Source organism: Chelonus insularis, unplaced genomic scaffold (genome assembly GCF_013357705.1).
Source record: "Chelonus insularis isolate UGA/USDA-ARS -01 unplaced genomic scaffold, ASM1335770v1 contig_547_pilon, whole genome shotgun sequence".
Taxonomy (NCBI): Eukaryota; Metazoa; Arthropoda; class Insecta; order Hymenoptera; family Braconidae; genus Chelonus; species Chelonus insularis.
The window spans coordinates 17,858-38,272 of NW_023276635.1; the positions used below are offsets into that span (position 1 = coordinate 17,858).

Sequence of the window (20,415 nt, forward strand, 5' to 3'; positions counted from 1 at the left end):
ATTAGCTTTTGTGCGTTTGTAATCGTCACTGAAGTAAAGGTCAGAGGATAGAATAAAAAACAAAAGACACATTCAAGAAAGGAAAAAACTTTGGTTATTATTTGTTGTTTAAATTTGAACGAATGCTCAGTTTTTTCACACTTTTAGTTTTTTTTTATTTAAATTTTACCGTTTACGATTTTTTGTTTGCTTTAGCAAATGGTGTTTTGTATTTTTTCAAATCGAAATAAGTTATCAACATCTAGTAAAAATTAGCGTTAATCTTGTATGACACAACCCCACCATTTTTAATAACCTTGTTAGACGTTGAAGATTACCTATCCTTAACATATAAAAGAGGAGACTTCTTTGGAAAATGTGACCAGTAATTCACAGGCTTTCTTATAGATTATTGTGCGGAAAACACAAAAAGACACAAAATGAAAGTTCTTGCTCTTATTTTCGCTCTTTGCTTTGTTGGAGTCTTTGTAAGTATAGTTTTACGCTATGATTTTATGTCAAAGATTACGAAAAACTTTTTTTTACCGTTTTTAATCGAAACTTTTCAGAGTGAACTCACTGAGAAAAAACTAGCTCAGCTTCGAGGATATAGACAAGAATGTATAGAGCAAACTAAAGTTGATGAAAGTAAGTTCATTGAATAAATTTATTTTTTATGAAAGATTCAATAAAAATTATCAAAATTATTTGATTAATGCACTAATACTTAATTACAATTTTTTATTGATTTTTTTGAGAGTATGTACTGAAATTAACATTAATATTAAATAATATTATTCAAATTCATCTTCCATAAATTATGATGGATATACAATCATCATTTTTAATTCGTGTATACAAACCGTTATTCAAGTTTTAAATATTTTGATAAAGAACTTTTTTATTTCCAAGTTTAACTTCAGTCATGTCTATCAGTTATTGAGATTCATCTCTCATTTGAATTTTAAATGTTTGTTGCAAATGGTTTGAAAATTATCAGTCTGTGACAAATATTCGAACGGACTGACAAGTGATCTTTAAAAAGATATTTTTTATTGTAATATATGAAACTATGAAAATACTTCAAATAGAAAATAATCATTGAATATTTTTCGATTTTAAGTTTTTTTTTATATTGTATAATTTTCTTTTAGCTATGATTGACAAAGCAAAGGAAGGTGAATGGATGGAAGATGACAGTAACTTACAATGCTATTTTTCTTGTATGATGAAAAAGATTAAAGTTGTAAGTTTAAGGATTTTATTTGAATTTTACATTTTTTTAATTTATTCACATTCATTAGATACATTTAATCTTTTTTTAGTTGAATGCAGACGGAACTTTGAATGAAGAAAAAGCCCGCAAAAGGATGTTGAATGATCTCCCTGAAGACAAAATTGAAGGAGTCATGATGAAATGCAAGGACATGAGTAAGTATTTTTCGAGAAGAGTTATATAATAGAATTTTTTAGTACTTCAATAATTCTTAAATTTTCTTTTTTATTATTTGCAGAAGGTGACACCGACTGTACGACTGCTATGAAATTGATGAAGTGTTATGCTACTGAGAAGGCTTTCATTAGACTCATGACAGAGAAAAATCAATAATTGATTCTATGTGTTCTAAATGATACTCGGTTTTAATTAAATGTATACATTTAGTTAAGAAAGTTAAATTTATCATTTCTTTTGTTTATAAAATTATTATGTGAAAAATAAATATGAATAGCTTTAAATTTTAAGTTTTTGAATTTTAATACCTAAAATCTTTTATTGAGTAATTTATTGTTCGTAACTTAGAGTATTAAAATTGCAAGATAAAGTATTTTTATGATAATATCATTAGAAAAAAATAAAACTATTTATTGATCTTTGATATGTTTACATTATGAATTGTAAAAGTAGTCCATGAAAAGTGCATTAATATTAAAAGTGCAAAGTGTCGTTAAAAGAATAGATTTCAATGTTGCGCGATAATTTTCTAGTTTCTTTTATCAGCCCAAAAAATTGTGCATTGATGTATCAGCAGATGATAAAGAAGTATGTTGTAGTATCAAAATACTGGCATGTAAATATGCAAACATCGATTTAGTTACTCTTTAAAAAAGTCAGTAGAAATAATACTTATTAATTAAAATTTATCATAATTGTTCGAGAATGAATGGGACCAGTGGTATGTATTGAAATAAATTGAAAATTTGTACACGATATAATTTTTTTTCTTCAAATATTAAAGTTTTAATTTTATAACCTCAATACTGCTAAAGTTATTAAAATAATAATCATGCAATTAAATATTACTAAAAATTTAACTTTCATTTACTTATTTATAATAATAATTAACAATATTAAATTTTTTTGTAATATATTTTTGAGGATCATAAATTAAATTAATTTTATTTTATCATAATATTTTTTTTGCAGAGATAGATAAAAGCGTATTAACAATCATTTTAGATGTGAATCCAATGCAAAGAATTGAGAGAAATGATCCAAAAATTCTTACACAATGTATTGATTCAGTGATAGTATTTGCAAACGCTCATTTAATGCAAACGCCCAACAATGAACTCATTATACTTGCGTGCCACAGTCAAGGGGCTAAGTTTTTATATCCAGATACCGACAAAGTGACTGAAATAAGACAATTTGATGGGCAGTACGAAAAATTTACATTAGTTGAATTTTCAATACGACAAAAGTTAAAAGAAATAGTCAATGAATTGGCAAGTGTTAAAAATTTACATGAAGAGAGCTTAATTTCTGGTGCTATGTCATTAGCACTCTGTTATATTGCACGTCTGGAACGTGACAAAATACCTGGAGTAAAACTTCATTCTAGAATTTTAATTGTTACGGGTAGCAATGACTCTGCTACTCAGTACATGAATTACATGAATATATTCTTCACATCACAAAAAATGGTAAGTATTTTTCTAATAGTAATTTACATTCAATTATGCTTTTATTGTGATGTCAAGGGGAAAAAAATTAATAGAAAAACATTTTTAAGTGTATTTGTATTCGATAAATTGAGTTATCAAAATTTGTTGTTGATTTATCAGTAAGCATTTATGCTACAACGCACAATTAATTCAGTTTCAATAAAAATATAATTATGGGTTTAATCAGCCGTAAATATAACTCATTTGCAAAACTCATATCAATAATATGATTAAGTATTTATCAATTTGAATTGTTAAAAATTCAATACTGAAACAAAATTTATTTTTTATATCTCGATAAACTTCTGATTGAATGGAGAAAGTTATTCATACAATTTACTTTAATTTTATTATGTCTAAATCAAGAAAAGATAATAATATAATGCATACATATAATTTATTGTTGATTTTTTTTTTGATTAGTAGAAAAATAATGCTTACCATGCTCTATGTTCTACACGGAGATAATTTTTCCACTAAATGTAAGTGCAAAAACGTCGAAACGTAGACTGGTCACTTTTTGCACTTACAGTTAGTGAAAAATTTCTCTCCGTGTATAAAAAGTGTATATTATTATGTTTCTGCTTTATATTATTCTATTTTTAATGATCACGCAGGGTATAATCATAGATGTATGCAGTTTGGATCAAGAGCTAACGTTGTTACAACAGGCTTGTGATATAACGGGTGGAAATTATTTGAAAATTCCACAGATTGCTGGATTACTTCAATATTTACTGGTATTTTTTTTTTATTTAGTTTAATGTTGAATAAATATAAAATATGTCTATTATTATACTTGAATAATTGATTTATTATTTTTAAATGCAGTGGGTTTTCCTTCCTGATCCAGCAGTTCGAACAAAACTCGTTCTACCACCACCTGTAAAAGTTGATTACAGAGCTGCTTGTTTTTGTCATCATGAACTCGTTGATATTGGTTATGTTTGTTCTATTTGTTTATCAAGTAAGTTTTTTAATTTGATTTCTTCATTCATATTAGCTTTATTAAAGTAATAAGTGACATTTGATAACTATTTATTTTCTTTGCTAGTTTTCTGTAAATTTAGCCCAATCTGTACAACTTGTCAGTAAGTACATACTATTTATAGCGATAAAAATATCTATTACACATGGGTTTCAAGTATTAAATAAAATGATTTTTTTATAGCACTTTATTCAAAATGCCTGCTCCAATACCTGTGAAAATGAAGAAAAAGAAAAAATATGCAGATATTGTTCATTGATTGTAAGTTAATGTTTAATAGAAAATATAAGTTTATGTAAGTTTTTATACTTTGTTATATGACATTACAGACGATATTTTTCATATAAAATTTTTTGATCTATATGAAAACGAAATAGGGATAATGTCTGTAAATTGAAGCACAAGTCAAGTATTGTAATTTAGATTACTAATAAAATGTAGTATTAAGAAATTAATAATTTGAATAAACCTTTTTTAGTAATTTATAATAACTGAAATTGCATGGTTTGATACCTGTAATAGTAAACAAAAAAAAATTGTACTGATATTGTTTCTCGATATCAGTTTATATTGCCTGCAACTCAAATTCTGATAAATTCTGTGTTATCTTTGTTTGCAATTTTACATACGATGATGTAATTCAGCGTATTTTCAATTGAAAGATTCACCGATTACCTAATCAACCTTTGACATTGAAATATGTAGTAGTAGACCAGCTTGCTATGATCGAATAAGCCCCTATACCCCCATAGTGAGTGCATGTCATGCGTGATTTACGATGATAAACGCCTAACGCATACATTTGTTGAAGCGAGTAAGCAATAGAGAGAACATGTACGATATCCTAATGTAAACACATCTAACTACTCGGTACAAGTTGGTTCCTTATCTTGATGTAAACTGAAAAAATGAGGCTCTCGGGTAAAAAACGAGTACATAGACAAGAAAAATAGAAAGAATGAAAAATATCAGGCCGACAGATACCAGCAGTGATAATTAATTACTGTGAAAAATAGAGACAATTAAAAACGGATGCTTATCAAGTTTTTATATTTGAAAAAAAACACTTTTAATAAAATTTGTTAACGAGAGTTTATACAATTTTGTACAAAAAAAACGAGCCGGTGGTCAGATAAAAATTTAATTAATATTGAAAAGTTAATAATTAAAACATGATATGATTAGTGAATAAACAATTCACTTGTGAATAAAAAATATTTCAAAATATAAGCAAAATCAAATTAAAAATTAGTGAAATATTCAAAAACAATTTATATATATATATTGATTTCATAAATTTTCGAATATTTAAATGAATTTTGCTTTTCAAAAACTAAATGATTTTCGAAGGCTTTAAATTAATCAGAATACAAATTAAACCATAACTAAAAACTATTCATCAATTAAGGTGATTAATAATCTTCATTTGCTTCAAGCTTCTTAAAAATATTTTTGCAATTAACTACATTGTAAAAAAGTATAAATTAACGAAAAAAAGTTTGTATTTATTCTTGAAAGAATTTAAAATTAATTATCCTTCGTCTGGTTCATAGTCTTGAAAAGTTTGAGAAGTGTATTGAGGACCGTTGGAAACACTCTTTTAACTCCTGTAAACGCCTTGTTTTCATCAAGACTTCTTTTTATTATCGATTCAATTGATGCTTTGAATTCAAGAAATACCATCAGGATATTGGATAACAGCTTTTCACACCAAAGAATAAAGCTGATTGGTAGCAGATGAGTAGACGAACTGTTAGTGTATATTTCTGTATCAGTCAGAACTCACGTACTCGTATTGTTTCGTGAGTAAGTATGATTGCTTCAGGCTTTTCCTTTGTCATGTTTAACAAGGTGCATTGTAGAATTGTTCTCTATTTCCAGCATGATGTATCAACGAATACGTGACTGTATGTGTAATAAGGAAAGTAACTGTCTTAGCTGTAAATCTATGCGATTTCCACTTACTCTAATTCTCAATTGCAAGGTAATAGGTTTCTCGTTTGTCGATTCAATTCGCAAAGGGAGCACAAGGACATGATAAATGTACAACTTGCAATGAAGCAAATAACACATTCTTGTTCAGCACGCAACCCTCAAAGTACTGTCGAGGGTTCGAATAAAAACTCTGCAGTAGTCAATATCAAAGATTTTATTTAAAATACAGCTTATAAGCTTTAAAATATATCCTATTTCTGAATTTTTGGCATATATTGACGTTTTATTTTAATTTTATATTTTTTGCATAAACAAATAATTTCTGTAGACATCATAATCTTGTGAAGCACTTAAGATTTGTAGATAAAAAAGTTTATTTAAATAAAATAATTTCAATTTATTCTGTAGTTAGATAAGAATAAATTACTCAATATAATTATGATAGTAGCAATAATAAAGTTTGAATAAATAGATTGAAAATATTACAGCAGTATAAATATTTAAATTTTGGGCAAAACTTTGCTGATGAAATCTTGTTTTACTGTTTCAGAATACAATTTTGTAAGCAATCGTCGACTATCAAGTTCTCGTTGTCTCGAAACAAGATATTGCAACAATTCAATCGAAAGGTGGAGGGAAGCCACAGATATATAAGGAAAAAAGAGGCATGAGGTGAAAGCGAACATGAGCCCAGCAATTTTGCCATCGGAATTTGAAATGTTTTCATGAATAAATATTATCTTTCGGGTTACCGAATGGTTGCACGGGAATGTGGAGGTTCTACAAACACTCAAACTTGCATGAGGTCTTGAGATATAAAAGATGAGATAGAAAAAACAGTAAAAAATGCAGTACTACATAAAACGATATGATTACAAATAATGATATATTCATTGAAGATATTTAAAAATAGTTATTATGCTTGTACAAATGCTGAAATAAAAGAGACATTAGGTACATTGAATGTGAAATATAATGGTGATGTGTTCAACAGTGCGGAGCACGCTTTTACTATTTATTGAAAAACGCATTCAGTGATCTTATTGAACGAGACTTCACATATTGCTATAAACTACTTTCGATATTGCTCGTCGTATTTTTCTCAGATCTGGAAGATTTACGACACCGACATGGCAATGTATTTTAATATACGAATAGCATGTCGGTAGTTTATTCGATCGTTTTCTTGAAAAGTAAAGAAATTCTCTTAAAAAAGCTCTATCGTTTGGTTATTTTTTCGGTTTATTTAACTTTGGTTTATATGTATGGACACAATGACTAACAAGATACGTGTGAGTTCCTTTAGAACTATTGGACTTCTCTGACCTCGTTAAAATTAATTGACCACAAAGTGATCAGTTTCTCATGAGATTGTCTTAGTAGTTAGGGAGGTCTTCAAAGCTATTTGAACAGAAAGTAACATTGGACATTGTTTTTTTTTATTTTGATTCAATAGAAAAAGGTAGTGAAATATGCAATTCGATTCATAATGGATCTAATTACTTTGAACATTTGTAATAAATGAATAAATCTTTGGAGAATTTCTTATGAAGATATTAATTAAGAGGTAAATTTTTTCCTTTGAAAACAAATAATACTATTTTTCGATTGAAATTTATTGGAAAATGAGATTGCAAGTTGCTGAATTGATATTTTTTATTCAATACACTCACCTATATTTTATTATCTGGACTTTCTGTCGTTTAAAGCAGCTTCAATTTAACAGGGAAATAGACGTATTTCAGTGATTAAATTTATTATTTGATGGTATTTGGCCAATGCCTGATTTCGATAGATTAATCTTGCTAATGACTTCGATCAATAAGGTTGTTAACTGTAATAGTGATCTTTATAAAAAATTACCAGTATCTTCATTGAAATCAACTGAAAATCAGAATATCAGAGTTGCTCAAGCTCAAGTTTAAGCGATTAATTTTTAGGTTGTAAGAAAAAAAATAAGTTTTGTAGTTTCCATTTTAATTAAATTTGTCGAAATTTATTTAGAAATATTTAAATAAAACAAAAGTTGAATTTTTTTTGTAATGATCAAGAAAATTCATCAAGTATTGATGTTAATGAACGTAGAAAGTTCAAAAGAAGCTGAATTAATTCAGACTGAGGTTGTAATAAAGACACTCGATGTTAATATTTAAAGTTTCTTTGCTAGGTTAAATAAGGTTTCAAAATTACTAGTATTGTGACGTTGGACAACAAAAATATTGTCAAGTAAACTTGTGTTAACACAAACGTGATTTATTATTTTGATTATTCTAATGGATTTTTATGAGTTAAAAGGAAAATGACTAGAGGATTTAAACTTGCTTGTTTCTTCGTGAAAATTAATAAGCAAATATAACAGCTACAAATTCATTTACTTGTTTGAAATGAGAGTTTTGCATGATGGAAATGAGAAAGAAAATTCGAGGAAGAAATAAAAAGAAAAAAAGAAAATAGAAACTCATGAAAAACTTAAATATGTTTTTAAAGGAATATTCAATGCATAAAGTCACGTAACTGATGAGTTTTTTGTTTACAAAAGTGGATACTTGTGAAAAAAAATTTACATAAATCATTCGCAAATAATCTATAAATAAAGTTGAACAGGAATAAAAAGTACTGAAAGTACTGTATCGAAATAAAAAAAATCATACTTCTTATTATTCAACAGTTAAAATTCAGTCATTAAAAATAAAAGAATCAAAGATAAGAATGAAAAATTTATTAAAATTAACTAGGCGATTCATTAAAAGTAGAGTGAAAGTATGAAAAACGACTAAAGATCAAACATTTGAGTTTCACTGATATATAAAAATCAGTTATCGAAAAAATCTGATTTGACGAGAAATATAAAGACGAGTAGATATCATCGTTGTAAACTTTATTGTTCCGTTCAGCACAAACTTGAGCTTTTTTGTAAGTTGAGTGTGGTTTCTTCCATAAAAGCTTCAACTTATATTCCACCTTTTAGTAAGTAACTTTCCGCTGAATCAGCCAATTTAAGATTTTTCGAGTTTTTACTACCATGTGCATTACGACATCGCTGTGATATTTGCTACAAAAATTTCAGCGGAGTATTTGGTAGTTTATATTTGTTTACCTACTAAATTTACCACCTAGGCAAAAAAGAATGAAAATATTTCTTCAGATAAAGTGGTGTGAACTTTATCATGATAATGGAGTATTTAAATAAATAATTCATTGAGGCTGATATTTTATAACAATTTTTTGTAATGAAGATTAGAAAATAAATTAATAAAAATAAAACTTCCTGTAACATGTAAACAAAACAACAAATTCAAAGATACTCGAAGTTGTAGTGTGAGTTATAGTTTTATGTTGTGTGGGCACGAAAACAAGCAAGAACATTGTTTTATAAACTAAAAGTGAAATTCACACGAGCTTGCGTGTGAAGGTATGATGAAATTTTGGTCACCAAAATTCTCAAGATATAATGACAATTTTTTTTTCATACATATAAAATTGTAACTCTATAATAAAAGTATATAAATTGAGGGTAATATTGATAAGAACAATACTCAATCACAGTAAAGAAAAAAAAACATTTTCGAAGGCTGAATTTTATCACCAAAAAAAAAAGACTTCTAGACGTTTTCTTAAGATAGTAGTTCATTTACTGAACAAACAGATGGACAGACAGTTTTCTAAAACCCATTTGTATGGATTCTAAGGGTTCTGAATTGGATAAAGTCATGAAAATCTATCATAATCATTGTAAGCGAAAATCAATACTTTTTATTTTATTTTTTTTATAAATATTACTTCTCTTATGCACGTTAATGGCAGAATAAATACATAATGTATAATAATATCAACGAAAACGATTTTTTTATATTTGTTTGAATAATATAACTGTTATTTATTGTTGAAGTAATATGTGATAAAAAGTGAGTGGAAGTAAATAATATCTATCATAAAATGATGTCTACTATTGTAACGGAAAATCCATCACCCGTCTATATCCAAATCCACATGAAAGTTCGTATCGACAGTCTGATCGATTACGACTGTTTTCACTGACGTGAGTCTCTCAGCATGTATGAAATGATTCTTTCGGTTGATGACACGCTGATCTGTGATACTTGAGGGCATTCGTATTCCGTGCATGTGGTGTTCAATCATTTGATCCTAGTATTCAGTTTGAACAGTATATACTTGCTCGAAAAGCTTATGCGTGTCTGGTATTTTGACTACTACGTGGCTTATGTTCGTTTCTGCCTTGTTAATCTACTTCGGAAAATTTGCTAAAATACTACACGCACTGTTGTTAGAGATCGGGGGCTGTATCCCATGATTAGAGATCTGTGATTGAGGTTTCTCTGGTAACCATAATCCTCATGTTTCGTTGAGAGACAGCCCGTGAGCTGAGTAGAAATTTAAACCATGTTAATCCGACCTCAGTCCACATCAAAGAGAAATAGTTAGAAGGGAAAAGAAATAAAATAAAAGTTCTTCAGATGCTCGTCATACTTTACGAGTATTTTGCATAATTGACTAACTAATTTTATTTCATATTTTGGTTTTAGTATTACATTCCTTTGTAAAATTTTCATGATAATAAAGCGTTCTGAGATGATGTTAAAATAAATTGTATCTTGAAGTAATTTTAAAAATTTTGTTGTTGTTTTATGAAAAAAATATAATGTTTCAGAGCATAGAAAAATTATTGACATATGAAGAAATGATTTATTTTTATTATTTAAAACAATTTTTCCATAATTAATAAATACTAAAAATCATTATTTATTTTAATTGTAAGAATTACACATGTCATATAAGTTTATCCAGATTTCTGAGTAAAGCCGATTTTTGATATATTTTTTCCAAAACTTCACGATAAATATTACTTTCATATTTGAATTTTGCAGTTCAATTTCCGTTGGAATTTCCCTGTGCTTGAATGGAATTTAACATGAATTTGGAGTGTATGTATACAAACTGTCGGCATCTCCAAGCGTTAAAAGTATATCGAGAAATTTGGGAGAATTATTTGGACTATGCGATCAGATAAACCACCACTAAAGTATGTATGCTATCATGTTGGTCAATTTTGACAACAGTGTTTGCTGGAGTAGTAGAAAGGAGTACAGAAAGAAAAACTAGAAGGTATATAGAAATATATATACATATAAAACATGTTTCTTAGACCATAGAAGCAACTCTTGGCAAGGGATGAACTTAAGGTTGCCTTGCGGCGACGATCTATATCTCTTCAGAGTTCTCAACCAAGTCATAGTTTCTTGGAAGGACTTGGATTCTCGATTATCCCAGACCGATACGTTTTTCTTTTCCTCTCGCTGTCTTTCTATTTTCTCTTGGGTTCCGTCATCAACTGCTTCCCTTCTTCCTGTTTCACTTCAACTCAGTCTAGAATATTTGCAGACAGTTGAACCATTTTCACTGTTTCTATTTCGTTCACCATCAGTTACTCGACATTGTGTTTGTTATCATCTTGAGTAGAGCAAAAGTCTAAGATCTATACAGATATACACTTCATTTTGACTTGTTTTAAACTAAACGACGATCTGTTCTTGAGTTACTTTTACATTCTTGTAGTATTAACTTTAATGTAGTTTTGCATAAGTTATTTTCATCATTCTTTTTATATCTTATTATCAACTTATATCTGATCATTCATCTGATCAAAAGTGTTTTAAATGATTTTATAAAAAAATAATCTCTAAAAGTTATAATATCTACTATCGACTCTCGTTAATTCAAACCTGTGATAATTTGAACTTCTATATAATTCAAAGTTATCACGAATTCCCTACAAAATTTTTTTATATTTCGAACTATTTGATAATTTATATTCTTTTAATTTAAATTTATTCAAAAAAGCACATTACTTTTCCAATTCTTATGTATCTTGATTATCAAATGCCTTCTTTACAGTTTGATAATAATAATAATAATGATTATTTTTACTATGAAGCAAGTAAAGCTTAATTAAATTATATTTTGTTATGTTTATTAATAAATAGATCTAGCTATGATTCCTTTCATACTTCATCTTACTACTTATGATATAAAAAGTAATTTAAAAAACAAAGTTTGAATAATGATTTTTACTAACCATTATCAAGAGTAAGTATAATTGAGCTTTAATAAGTTGTATAGTTGTAGAATATCATTAGAAATAAATTAAAGAGTTTAGGAGCAATGGTACTTTATCCTTAGGATAAAGTGCTTGGGTTATTTCCGCTTCCGGCAACAATCGTGCTGTGCAACATGTGGAGTGAACAAAAATGTTCAAATATCAGAATGATCGATGCGAAGCAATTAGTAATTTCCCCTATACTATGCAGCTCGTATACGTGAGAATTCCACTGGGACAATTTTCAAGTTTTGGCAAATGAATGCAAGTATTAGTGATATTACAGAAGAAAAAGGGAGATGTTGTACGAAGATATAATACAGGGAATATTGCATCTCGGATAGTGGTTAGTGGATGAAAACCACCCGATTCTCGTTGGCAAATGTGCATCTCCCCCTAGAAAGCGACACATACGCTTGACGGTAATGCTACTGGGTTGGTGTGGTGCGTGCTCAAATTAATTGCTTGGTTCTCGATTAGCACGGGGGTAGTTCATGGAGATTAGCCTGTACACGTCCTCATACTTTCTGATGTACTTATGGACCATCGTACACGTACATTTACAGCCGCTCTCTCGACTTTCTGCTTTTGAATCCTCGTGGTCTCATATCGCGAGATACGTGACTGAGATAGCAACCACAAGGAATATTACAATGACGTTATAAATTCATTTATTTTAATTCTGCCACAAGCGTATATGTTATATTCATTTTTTTAAAATGTCTGATAGTATTTACTAGTTATTTCGTGAGCTTCTTTCATGCTTAGAATTTTAATTCTTTCTACAATCGTGATAACATTTGTTTAATTAAAACATATAATTGTATTTATAAATATTTTAAATAATGTTTCTTGTAGGCTTTTTAAGATTCTATTTCATTCAATACGTATTTCATAAGAATTATTTGAAAATTAATTTTAAAATAATATTATCATTTAAACTTTAAATATATTATTCAGAGAAGAACAACTTTGAAAATATTCATACAATCGTTATAAATTTAAGCATTTCGATAATACATAATTTTATAACGAAATTAGTAGATATCGAAAAACTCTATTTTCGCTAGTACAAATTGAGCAAATATCAAAGAAATTTCAACAGATTTACAAGTTCCTTTGCTAGTATGTGTTTTAATACTTATAAAAGATTCTTGAAACTTCCTTCGATTGTCTCTTTAGAATTTCTACCAGAAATGCAACGAGAAATATTATACAAGTGATTGTCGGATAAGAAAATTAAAATTAACTTATAACCGGGTAAAGGAAGCAATACCACGAAGAGAATAAAAGAAAATAACATAAATGTAGAAAATAGGGAAAAAATTTATGGCAACTGAATGCAGATACGTTGCAGAGAAAAGCCGGGACACTTGCCATACCAATCGAGTGTATAGTTTATGCAATGAGTACTCTTGAATTGTTATCTTCATGTAAAAATACTGAAAAATACGTATAGCTTATTACTTCACTGTTGTCTTTATTCAGATTTTATTCAGATTGAATTGAATTATCCGGTTTCTTTTATACGTAAGTAATATAATCTTAACTTTGACATTCGTTCTATCGTCAAGAACGAATGCAAAGCATTGTGTTTTATTTAATTTACTAGACATATTTTATTTCAAAGAGGTAGAACAATTTTCTTAAATTATCTGAAATGTGCGGAGAATACGAAAATTGCTTTTGTGAAAAATTTAAGTCACTCGCAGTGAAATTAAAAATTTATGATACTAACTCTAATGATGATGTTTCCTAGTTCAGAATAGTAAATGACCAATTTTTATTTACAAAGATTGAATTGAATATGGTAAAATTTAATTTTTATCAAAAATATTCGGTAACTTTGAACATATAGTTTTCTATAAAGTAATAGAGGAGAAGGTAGGATTATGGTCCAGTCTTTAATATAGTTCATTCGTTTATTTTGCGAGCGATAATTTAACAGAGTATAATATAATTCAGTAAAAACAAAAAGTGACCCATAATCCCACCTTCTCCTCAAAGAGATTGATCATGAAATTCAATTCATGTTTGTGAAATTTTTTTCTATTCCCAATTTTGAATCACGTTGTTAAAAGCATCCGATTAACAATATTGTATAAAACTAAATTGCTTTTTTAAAAGAGGAAATGTTTGATTCCGTTTATTAGAAGCTTATATTGAGATGCAGAGTTATAGTGACTAGAATAACTAAATAATGTAACACTTATTCATTTGATATCTTGTCTTTGTTATTATTTTGAAATGGAGAGTTTACAAAACTTTAGATACCATGTTGTTTTAGCTTAGAAATTATTACCGCAATATTAGTGAAAAAAGATGTTAATCGTTTCCGAAGTAAATCTTTATTTTCCCCCTTTTAATAATTCATTATGTTTTTATATTATTGAATGTTCTTTAGATTAATATTTATTATCAGTTTCCAACACCGTATAATATAACAAGTGAAAATGATTATGCTAACACTGGAAATCCTAGTTAGATTAAACTCTGTCTATTTATATAATACCTTTTGATAACTCACGTGGTTCAAATTGAAGCCACAACTGAGCATGAGAGTTTTGATGTGTACATGCTACCCATCATGAGTGAGGCACGTGGTCGTTTATCAACACCCTGAGGGTTTAGTCGATTGCCTGAGACTTGCTTACATACACCAGAAGGTGTGAGCGCAAAATTAGAAATTGGATGTTCATGGAAGAGAAATTGAGATAGAAAATGTTCATAAATATACCTATATATACACATATATACATTTAGAATGTTTTAAAACTGTGCCTGTAGATGTTGAAAGTAGTTTTCTCAGATGCTTAACTACCCTTCTAAGATGGAAAATGATAGTCTCCATAACTATTATATGATTCATTTTCTTTGAAGTCAAGACTCTATAATGAAAATCTATCAACGATAAGTTTCAAAGTTTTTTCTTGGCTTTGTTCAAACAAGATCGTTCATCAAGAACAAGAAGTTGGCACTAAGTTATAGTCCAGTGAAAGCTATGTTGAACCAATACAAGTAGACCAAGAACAAGTTAACTGGTGGCAGCTACCGATATGCTTCAATTGTTCCCTGGACTATTGAACGATCTGTCTTCGTCTTCTGTCGAACTATCACCCTAAGAGATATTCCAATTGAATTGTGTATTAGTGGACACTTTAGATTAGACTATTTTATATTGATATTAGGTTATTCTAGTATATAATAGTTTTCATCTTTGCCAATTGTTCAATTTCAGTATATTATCTAGAATATCAAACATTTTGAAGACTATTCAATTCTAAAATAATAACTATTCTGCTCATGTTTATGATATTTGGCATAATAATTTAAATTTTAAGAGTTGATAAAAATAGTTTCATTGTAAATATGAAAAACAAACTAACAGCAAGTATCATTTAACTGAATTTATCTTGAATGAAACAATGTGTAAGATATTTGAATTTTCAACATAATTTCTTAATGTTATTAGTAATTTATTGGTAATGAATAATAATAGATACACGTGACCTAATTATAGGAAAATCTTGGTAGAGCTAAATACCACTTAGTACGTATATTGCACAAATTTTCTATGCCAATATTATAGCCTTAGAATCGGGAATATTTTCTTATTATTATCACATATACGTATAATAAGAATTAAAAGAATGTTATGTTTTCTTTTGACAAGCTAATGAGACTCTTGAGTTGTTTGTGTATTAATGGAGGTATTAAAAAGACAGACATCTAGTCATTTGTCATGAAGAACAAGTCCGATTGCCGTTACAAGCCAGGATTACAAATTTTCCCTGAGGTATAATCTCTTCTCTAGTTTCTCCGTCAATTTTGCCACTATTTAATGCGCTTGCAGCTCGTACTTGGTTTATTGCAGGTATAATCTTGCTTCTATATCTTCGTCTATGTTGTTCCTATATACATTCTTGAAGATAACTATTCTAAGGTCACCTCGTGGTTCCCCTCAGCCGCATAATTGAGCCTGTATCCTGGTGTTTCTGATTAAAACCTCTCACTACAAAATCAACTCAATAAACATATATACTATTATCCAACTTTGTTGGAGAATGAAATCTCGGTTTACCAACTTTGTGTATGATATTTTTATTTGTTAATACTATGATTTTGGTTACAAAATGAATCCCTTCAAGTTTGATCAATTCAAAACTTTAAGTACTAAAGTTTCAGAACTTAGAATTTGATGTTTCTCTGTCCAGGGATATGTGGTTGTACTCAATTAAATGGATTTCTTATCAAACTAGTAGAAACCATAGATGAATTTTTAAATATTTTTTTTCACTTATTTCAATGAATTACTCGAGGTTATTATTTTTTCACAACTTTAATTATTGTTAAATAGAAGAAAATGTATTAATGATAAAAATTTCTCGTTTTTCCTTATTTTTTCATTCCGGAGGGTTTTTTCATTCTGATGGAATCTTATTATTCATCAGCTTGTGTTCAGAAAACACGTGAATACTATAAATTTTAATTAATAACAAGTAAAATAAAGTTGTAGATTTTATGGTTCAGATTTAAAAAGTAAGAACCGTAGAAATGAATGAAAAAGGGCAGTAGGAAATAAGACTTGGAAGGAAGACAGAAAAGAGTAAAGATGCTTTTGAGCCAAACACAAAACTCTTGCGGCAAAGGATTATTTTGTGGTACCAAGAGAAGTAGAGAGAAAGTAGAGAGTCTTCTTGGAAGGATCATCTAGGATTGTTGGAGATTTTCTTCTTTCTTTTCGACGAGGAATCACTCGTTAGGTATAGGATGTTACTGTTCTTCTGTCATTTATTGTTTCTCTTATAATTTACGTTTATTCATCAGAATCTATTTTCCAAGTGTAATTTATTAAATAAAAAAATAATAAAAGAAGTAATAAGAAAACTGTCAGTTTGATACTACGTTATTTTGATAGACAAGTTAAAATAAATCGACGAATATTTTGAGAATTATCCATATCAGCGTATTAATAGCTTTATGATTAATATTGATTGATTTTTTTTTTTATTTAATGTTGTTTTTACTAAAGTTTACGTATCATTCATCGATCGAATTCAAAAGCTTTTGCGGGAATGTTATACTTTTGAAATTTATTTCATACATTAAAGCGACACGGTATTTATATGACAATCCATCAAAAAGTTTTATCAATTCACATTAATATAACAAAAAAGCTTTTAACCTTTCCATCAAGTTTCAAGTAAAAAATAAGGCAAAAAGTTGGTGTATGCACATTGTATGAAAATTATGCTTTTTCGTTCAATAAAAAATTGATTGTGTATAAAATATAGTTTATACGATCATTCTTGTATTAATATTAACAATTTTAAGTGATGTTTTCAATATGTAGAACCAATTGCGTTTGTTTGATCTCTGAAAATTGTGTTTTTTTTTTTTATTATTCACTTATACTACATTCTATTGAAATAGATTATATAGGATATTTTAAAAATAAAAGTAATTTTGGCAAAAACCCACATTTCTTTGTGACGTCAAAACTGTATAAGTACTTCAGGTTACTTTGTCTGTGTTTGATTGCTTCTCTGGATCAAACCAAGAGCGTCAAACTAGACCACACATTGAACCATTGAATTTTCGTATGCAAAATACATCACACTTGTGAAAAGAACACTACAGTTTTGGACAATGTGCAACCTTGTATTTTCAATACGTTCAAATGGCTACTTTTTGCTGTCTCTCTGGACACTGCGTAAATAAAAGCCGTTCAATTGCATTCATCAAGTGGTTTTTCTATTTATATTGCGTGCAGAAAAATAAATTGGTTGGTGGCTTTGCACTTGATGTACACATTAAATTTTTCCTAAAAAAAAATAATTGAGTTAAATTATTTCGCTATATTTTTTTTGTAAATAAAAAATGTTTGGTGAGAAAATGAACGGACTAACAAAATTTTAAATAAAAAAAAATATAATGATTCTTAGTCATTGCAAAGTTTTAATAAAATAAACGTAGTTTTGATTCACGGTATGGGAAATCTTTTGAGATTCTGTCAACACGATGGTAAAACTTGGGGGAAACTTTGCTTGTAAGTTATTTGACTTACTCTATATTTGCATGTTCTTGTTTGTAACTTTCTTTCTTATATTCCATCATATCTATAATAAAAAAAGTATTTAAATTGATCTAAAAATGCAGATTATAGAAAATTACTTGGAAATTTAATTTTTAAGAGAAATTCACTTTCATGAAAGAAGAACAAAACTTTACATTTAATTTTATACAAGTACAAAGTCAAACTTTCGAAGTATTATGATACACAATGGCTTTACTGATAAAAAATAATTAATGAAGACTATTATCAATTTTTATTTTACTTATACTTACGGATAATACGTGCAAATTGATTTTAATGAAGATCTTTGAATATTATGCTTGCAGTGAACTGTATGTCAGACCAAAATGAGATTTTTCTACTTACTAAAGTGGAAAAAAAATTCTTTTTAAGGAGCTGATTAACTTTAATAGTGTCACAGGTAACTAGATTCTTTTCTTTTATATTTTTTTAGCAAATTAATTAAAATAATAACATTTTACTTTATTAATAACATTAAAATACTTAATAATAACAAATCGTAAGTAAATATTTTCTCCGCTTACAACTGTTTCTTATTTCTATTACTGAATATTACTTTTACGATATTAACAACAAAATTTTATTTTGAAATAATAATTTAATTTCAATATATTTGTTTGTACTTTTATTTTTTTATAATTAAAAAAATGACAATAAATAATATAATTTTATTTTTATAACTTTTTCCAAATTTCACGTATTATTTTATTTTATTATATTTTATTTGCCTGTTTGGTGCTTGTTTATTTTTTACAAATTCCAAATCTGAAATGTAAAGTGTCTAATCTGGGTTCTAGGTGTTAAACCAAAAGAGCAAAAGTCGAGAGAAAGGCCAATGAAACGAGAGAACCTCAGGGATGAATATAGAAAGTGAACGAAAAGGGTCAACTTGAGAAAGACCTAAAGCTCAGGTCATAAGTAAAGCTTGGATATTACAAATAGTGGTGTGTGTACTTACACATTATATACAACGATGTTTATAGCCCCATTAAATGTATATTCTATAGCCTGACAGATTCAAGTTCGTATGTGCACGTATGTATCGATGTGTTTATAATTTACTATCTACTTTGCGTCTACAGAGAACTTATACCGTATTGAGTATTTAATATATATATATCCTATAGGAACTAAAATACCTCAGGCATTCAACTTTCATAATTTCACATTCGAGTTAGATGATAAGTCCAGTGAGGATATGAAAAAATAATATCTTCTACAATATTCGAAACATAATATAAGTTTTGAGAAATCTAGTTCAGTTGTGTGAAGTTTAATTGGGTAGAGTTGGATGTTGTTAGAACATGTATTATGAATAGAAGCGTAATTTTGTTGAAGAAATAAATTCAAACACTCTCCTAGAAAATCCTAAAACTCAAATAATTAATGTCAAACCAATAAAATATGTAACTTTTAGTAGTATTTTATGTAACGTATTTAAACGCGGTAAATAATAGATTAAGAGTATTATTGGTAAATTAAAAAAATATTCGGTGGATATTATATTATTGTAGATATTAAATGCATAACATTAATAATGTATTAAAGAGATTAATACAGTTGGTACAATGAAGACGTCCTATTGATACATATTTGATTCATATGAAATTCATTTTGTATCTACATTATTTTAAATATTTGAATTTTATATTGCATCAATGAAATAAATGATTATTTATAAATTATCAACATATATATGGAGAAACAATACGAGATAAATATTCTTTAGCATAATTACTTTGTGTTTGTTTATCATTGTAGAAGTATCAGTAATAAATGTAACATCGATTTGTGCATGAAGTTATATTTTTATAACAATGTTTGAGATCTTTCTCTCTCTCTGTAATATATCTTGAATATTCGAAGTGGACATACAAGGTGTACTAAATAAACATACTTCTAGTACGTGAAAAATTAAAACGCTTTAAACGTGTCAAAATTATCTACATGATTTTACAAACTTTACAAGTGTAGAAATAAAATATTAACATTCAGAATGCAGTTAGTTTTTTAGATTTTATTAAACATAAATTAAGAGTAAACGAAAATGTAGTTTTATAATTTAGAAAAAAATGTCAAGTAAATTTAAATTAGTATGATGTAATTTTTTCTATTTGTAATATAATTAATAAATTAAATTGTCCAGAAAGAATCATTAAGACTTTGATTATATTAGTTATATTCCTATCGCACAGGATAAATTCTGTTTCAACAGTCATCTATTGCAAAACTTAAAGAGAGTTGATAGTTTTTATTTAAACAAATCGAGGAGAGATAGAACGATAAAATTGTGAAGAAAGCTGTGTACTTTGTAGCGACGAAATTGGATTAAATTGAACAAAAAAGTTCCAATAA

The 20,415-nt window shown here is 27.9% G+C and overlaps 2 protein-coding genes across 4 annotated transcripts; both read left to right on the top strand.

Moving 5' to 3' along the window:
- Positions 1–307: 307 nt before the first annotated feature.
- On the top strand, positions 308–1,716 carry LOC118070163 (general odorant-binding protein 56a-like). Its single transcript, XM_035088598.1, has 5 exons — positions 308–467; positions 549–627; positions 1,134–1,225; positions 1,305–1,410; positions 1,494–1,716. Exons 1-5 carry the CDS (start codon positions 420–422, stop codon positions 1,586–1,588), a joined length of 420 nt encoding a protein of 139 aa, XP_034944489.1. The 5' UTR covers positions 308–419; the 3' UTR covers positions 1,589–1,716.
- Positions 1,717–1,829: 113 nt separating this feature from the next.
- On the top strand, positions 1,830–9,107 carry Tfb4 (transcription factor B4). Of its 3 annotated transcripts, none has more exons than XM_035088596.1 (7): positions 1,830–2,153; positions 2,405–2,904; positions 3,543–3,665; positions 3,757–3,892; positions 3,980–4,016; positions 4,097–4,174; positions 5,467–5,719. In XM_035088596.1, exons 1-6 carry the CDS (start codon positions 2,138–2,140, stop codon positions 4,170–4,172), a joined length of 888 nt encoding a protein of 295 aa, XP_034944487.1. In that variant the 5' UTR covers positions 1,830–2,137; the 3' UTR covers positions 4,173–4,174; positions 5,467–5,719. The 3 variants fall into 3 exon arrangements, with proteins under 3 accessions (XP_034944487.1, XP_034944488.1, XP_034944486.1); XM_035088597.1 differs by lacking the exon at positions 5,467–5,719 and adding an exon at positions 4,243–4,374; XM_035088595.1 differs by lacking the exon at positions 5,467–5,719 and adding an exon at positions 6,399–9,107 and having other exon boundaries at positions 1,832–2,153.
- Positions 9,108–20,415: the final 11,308 nt, after the last annotated feature.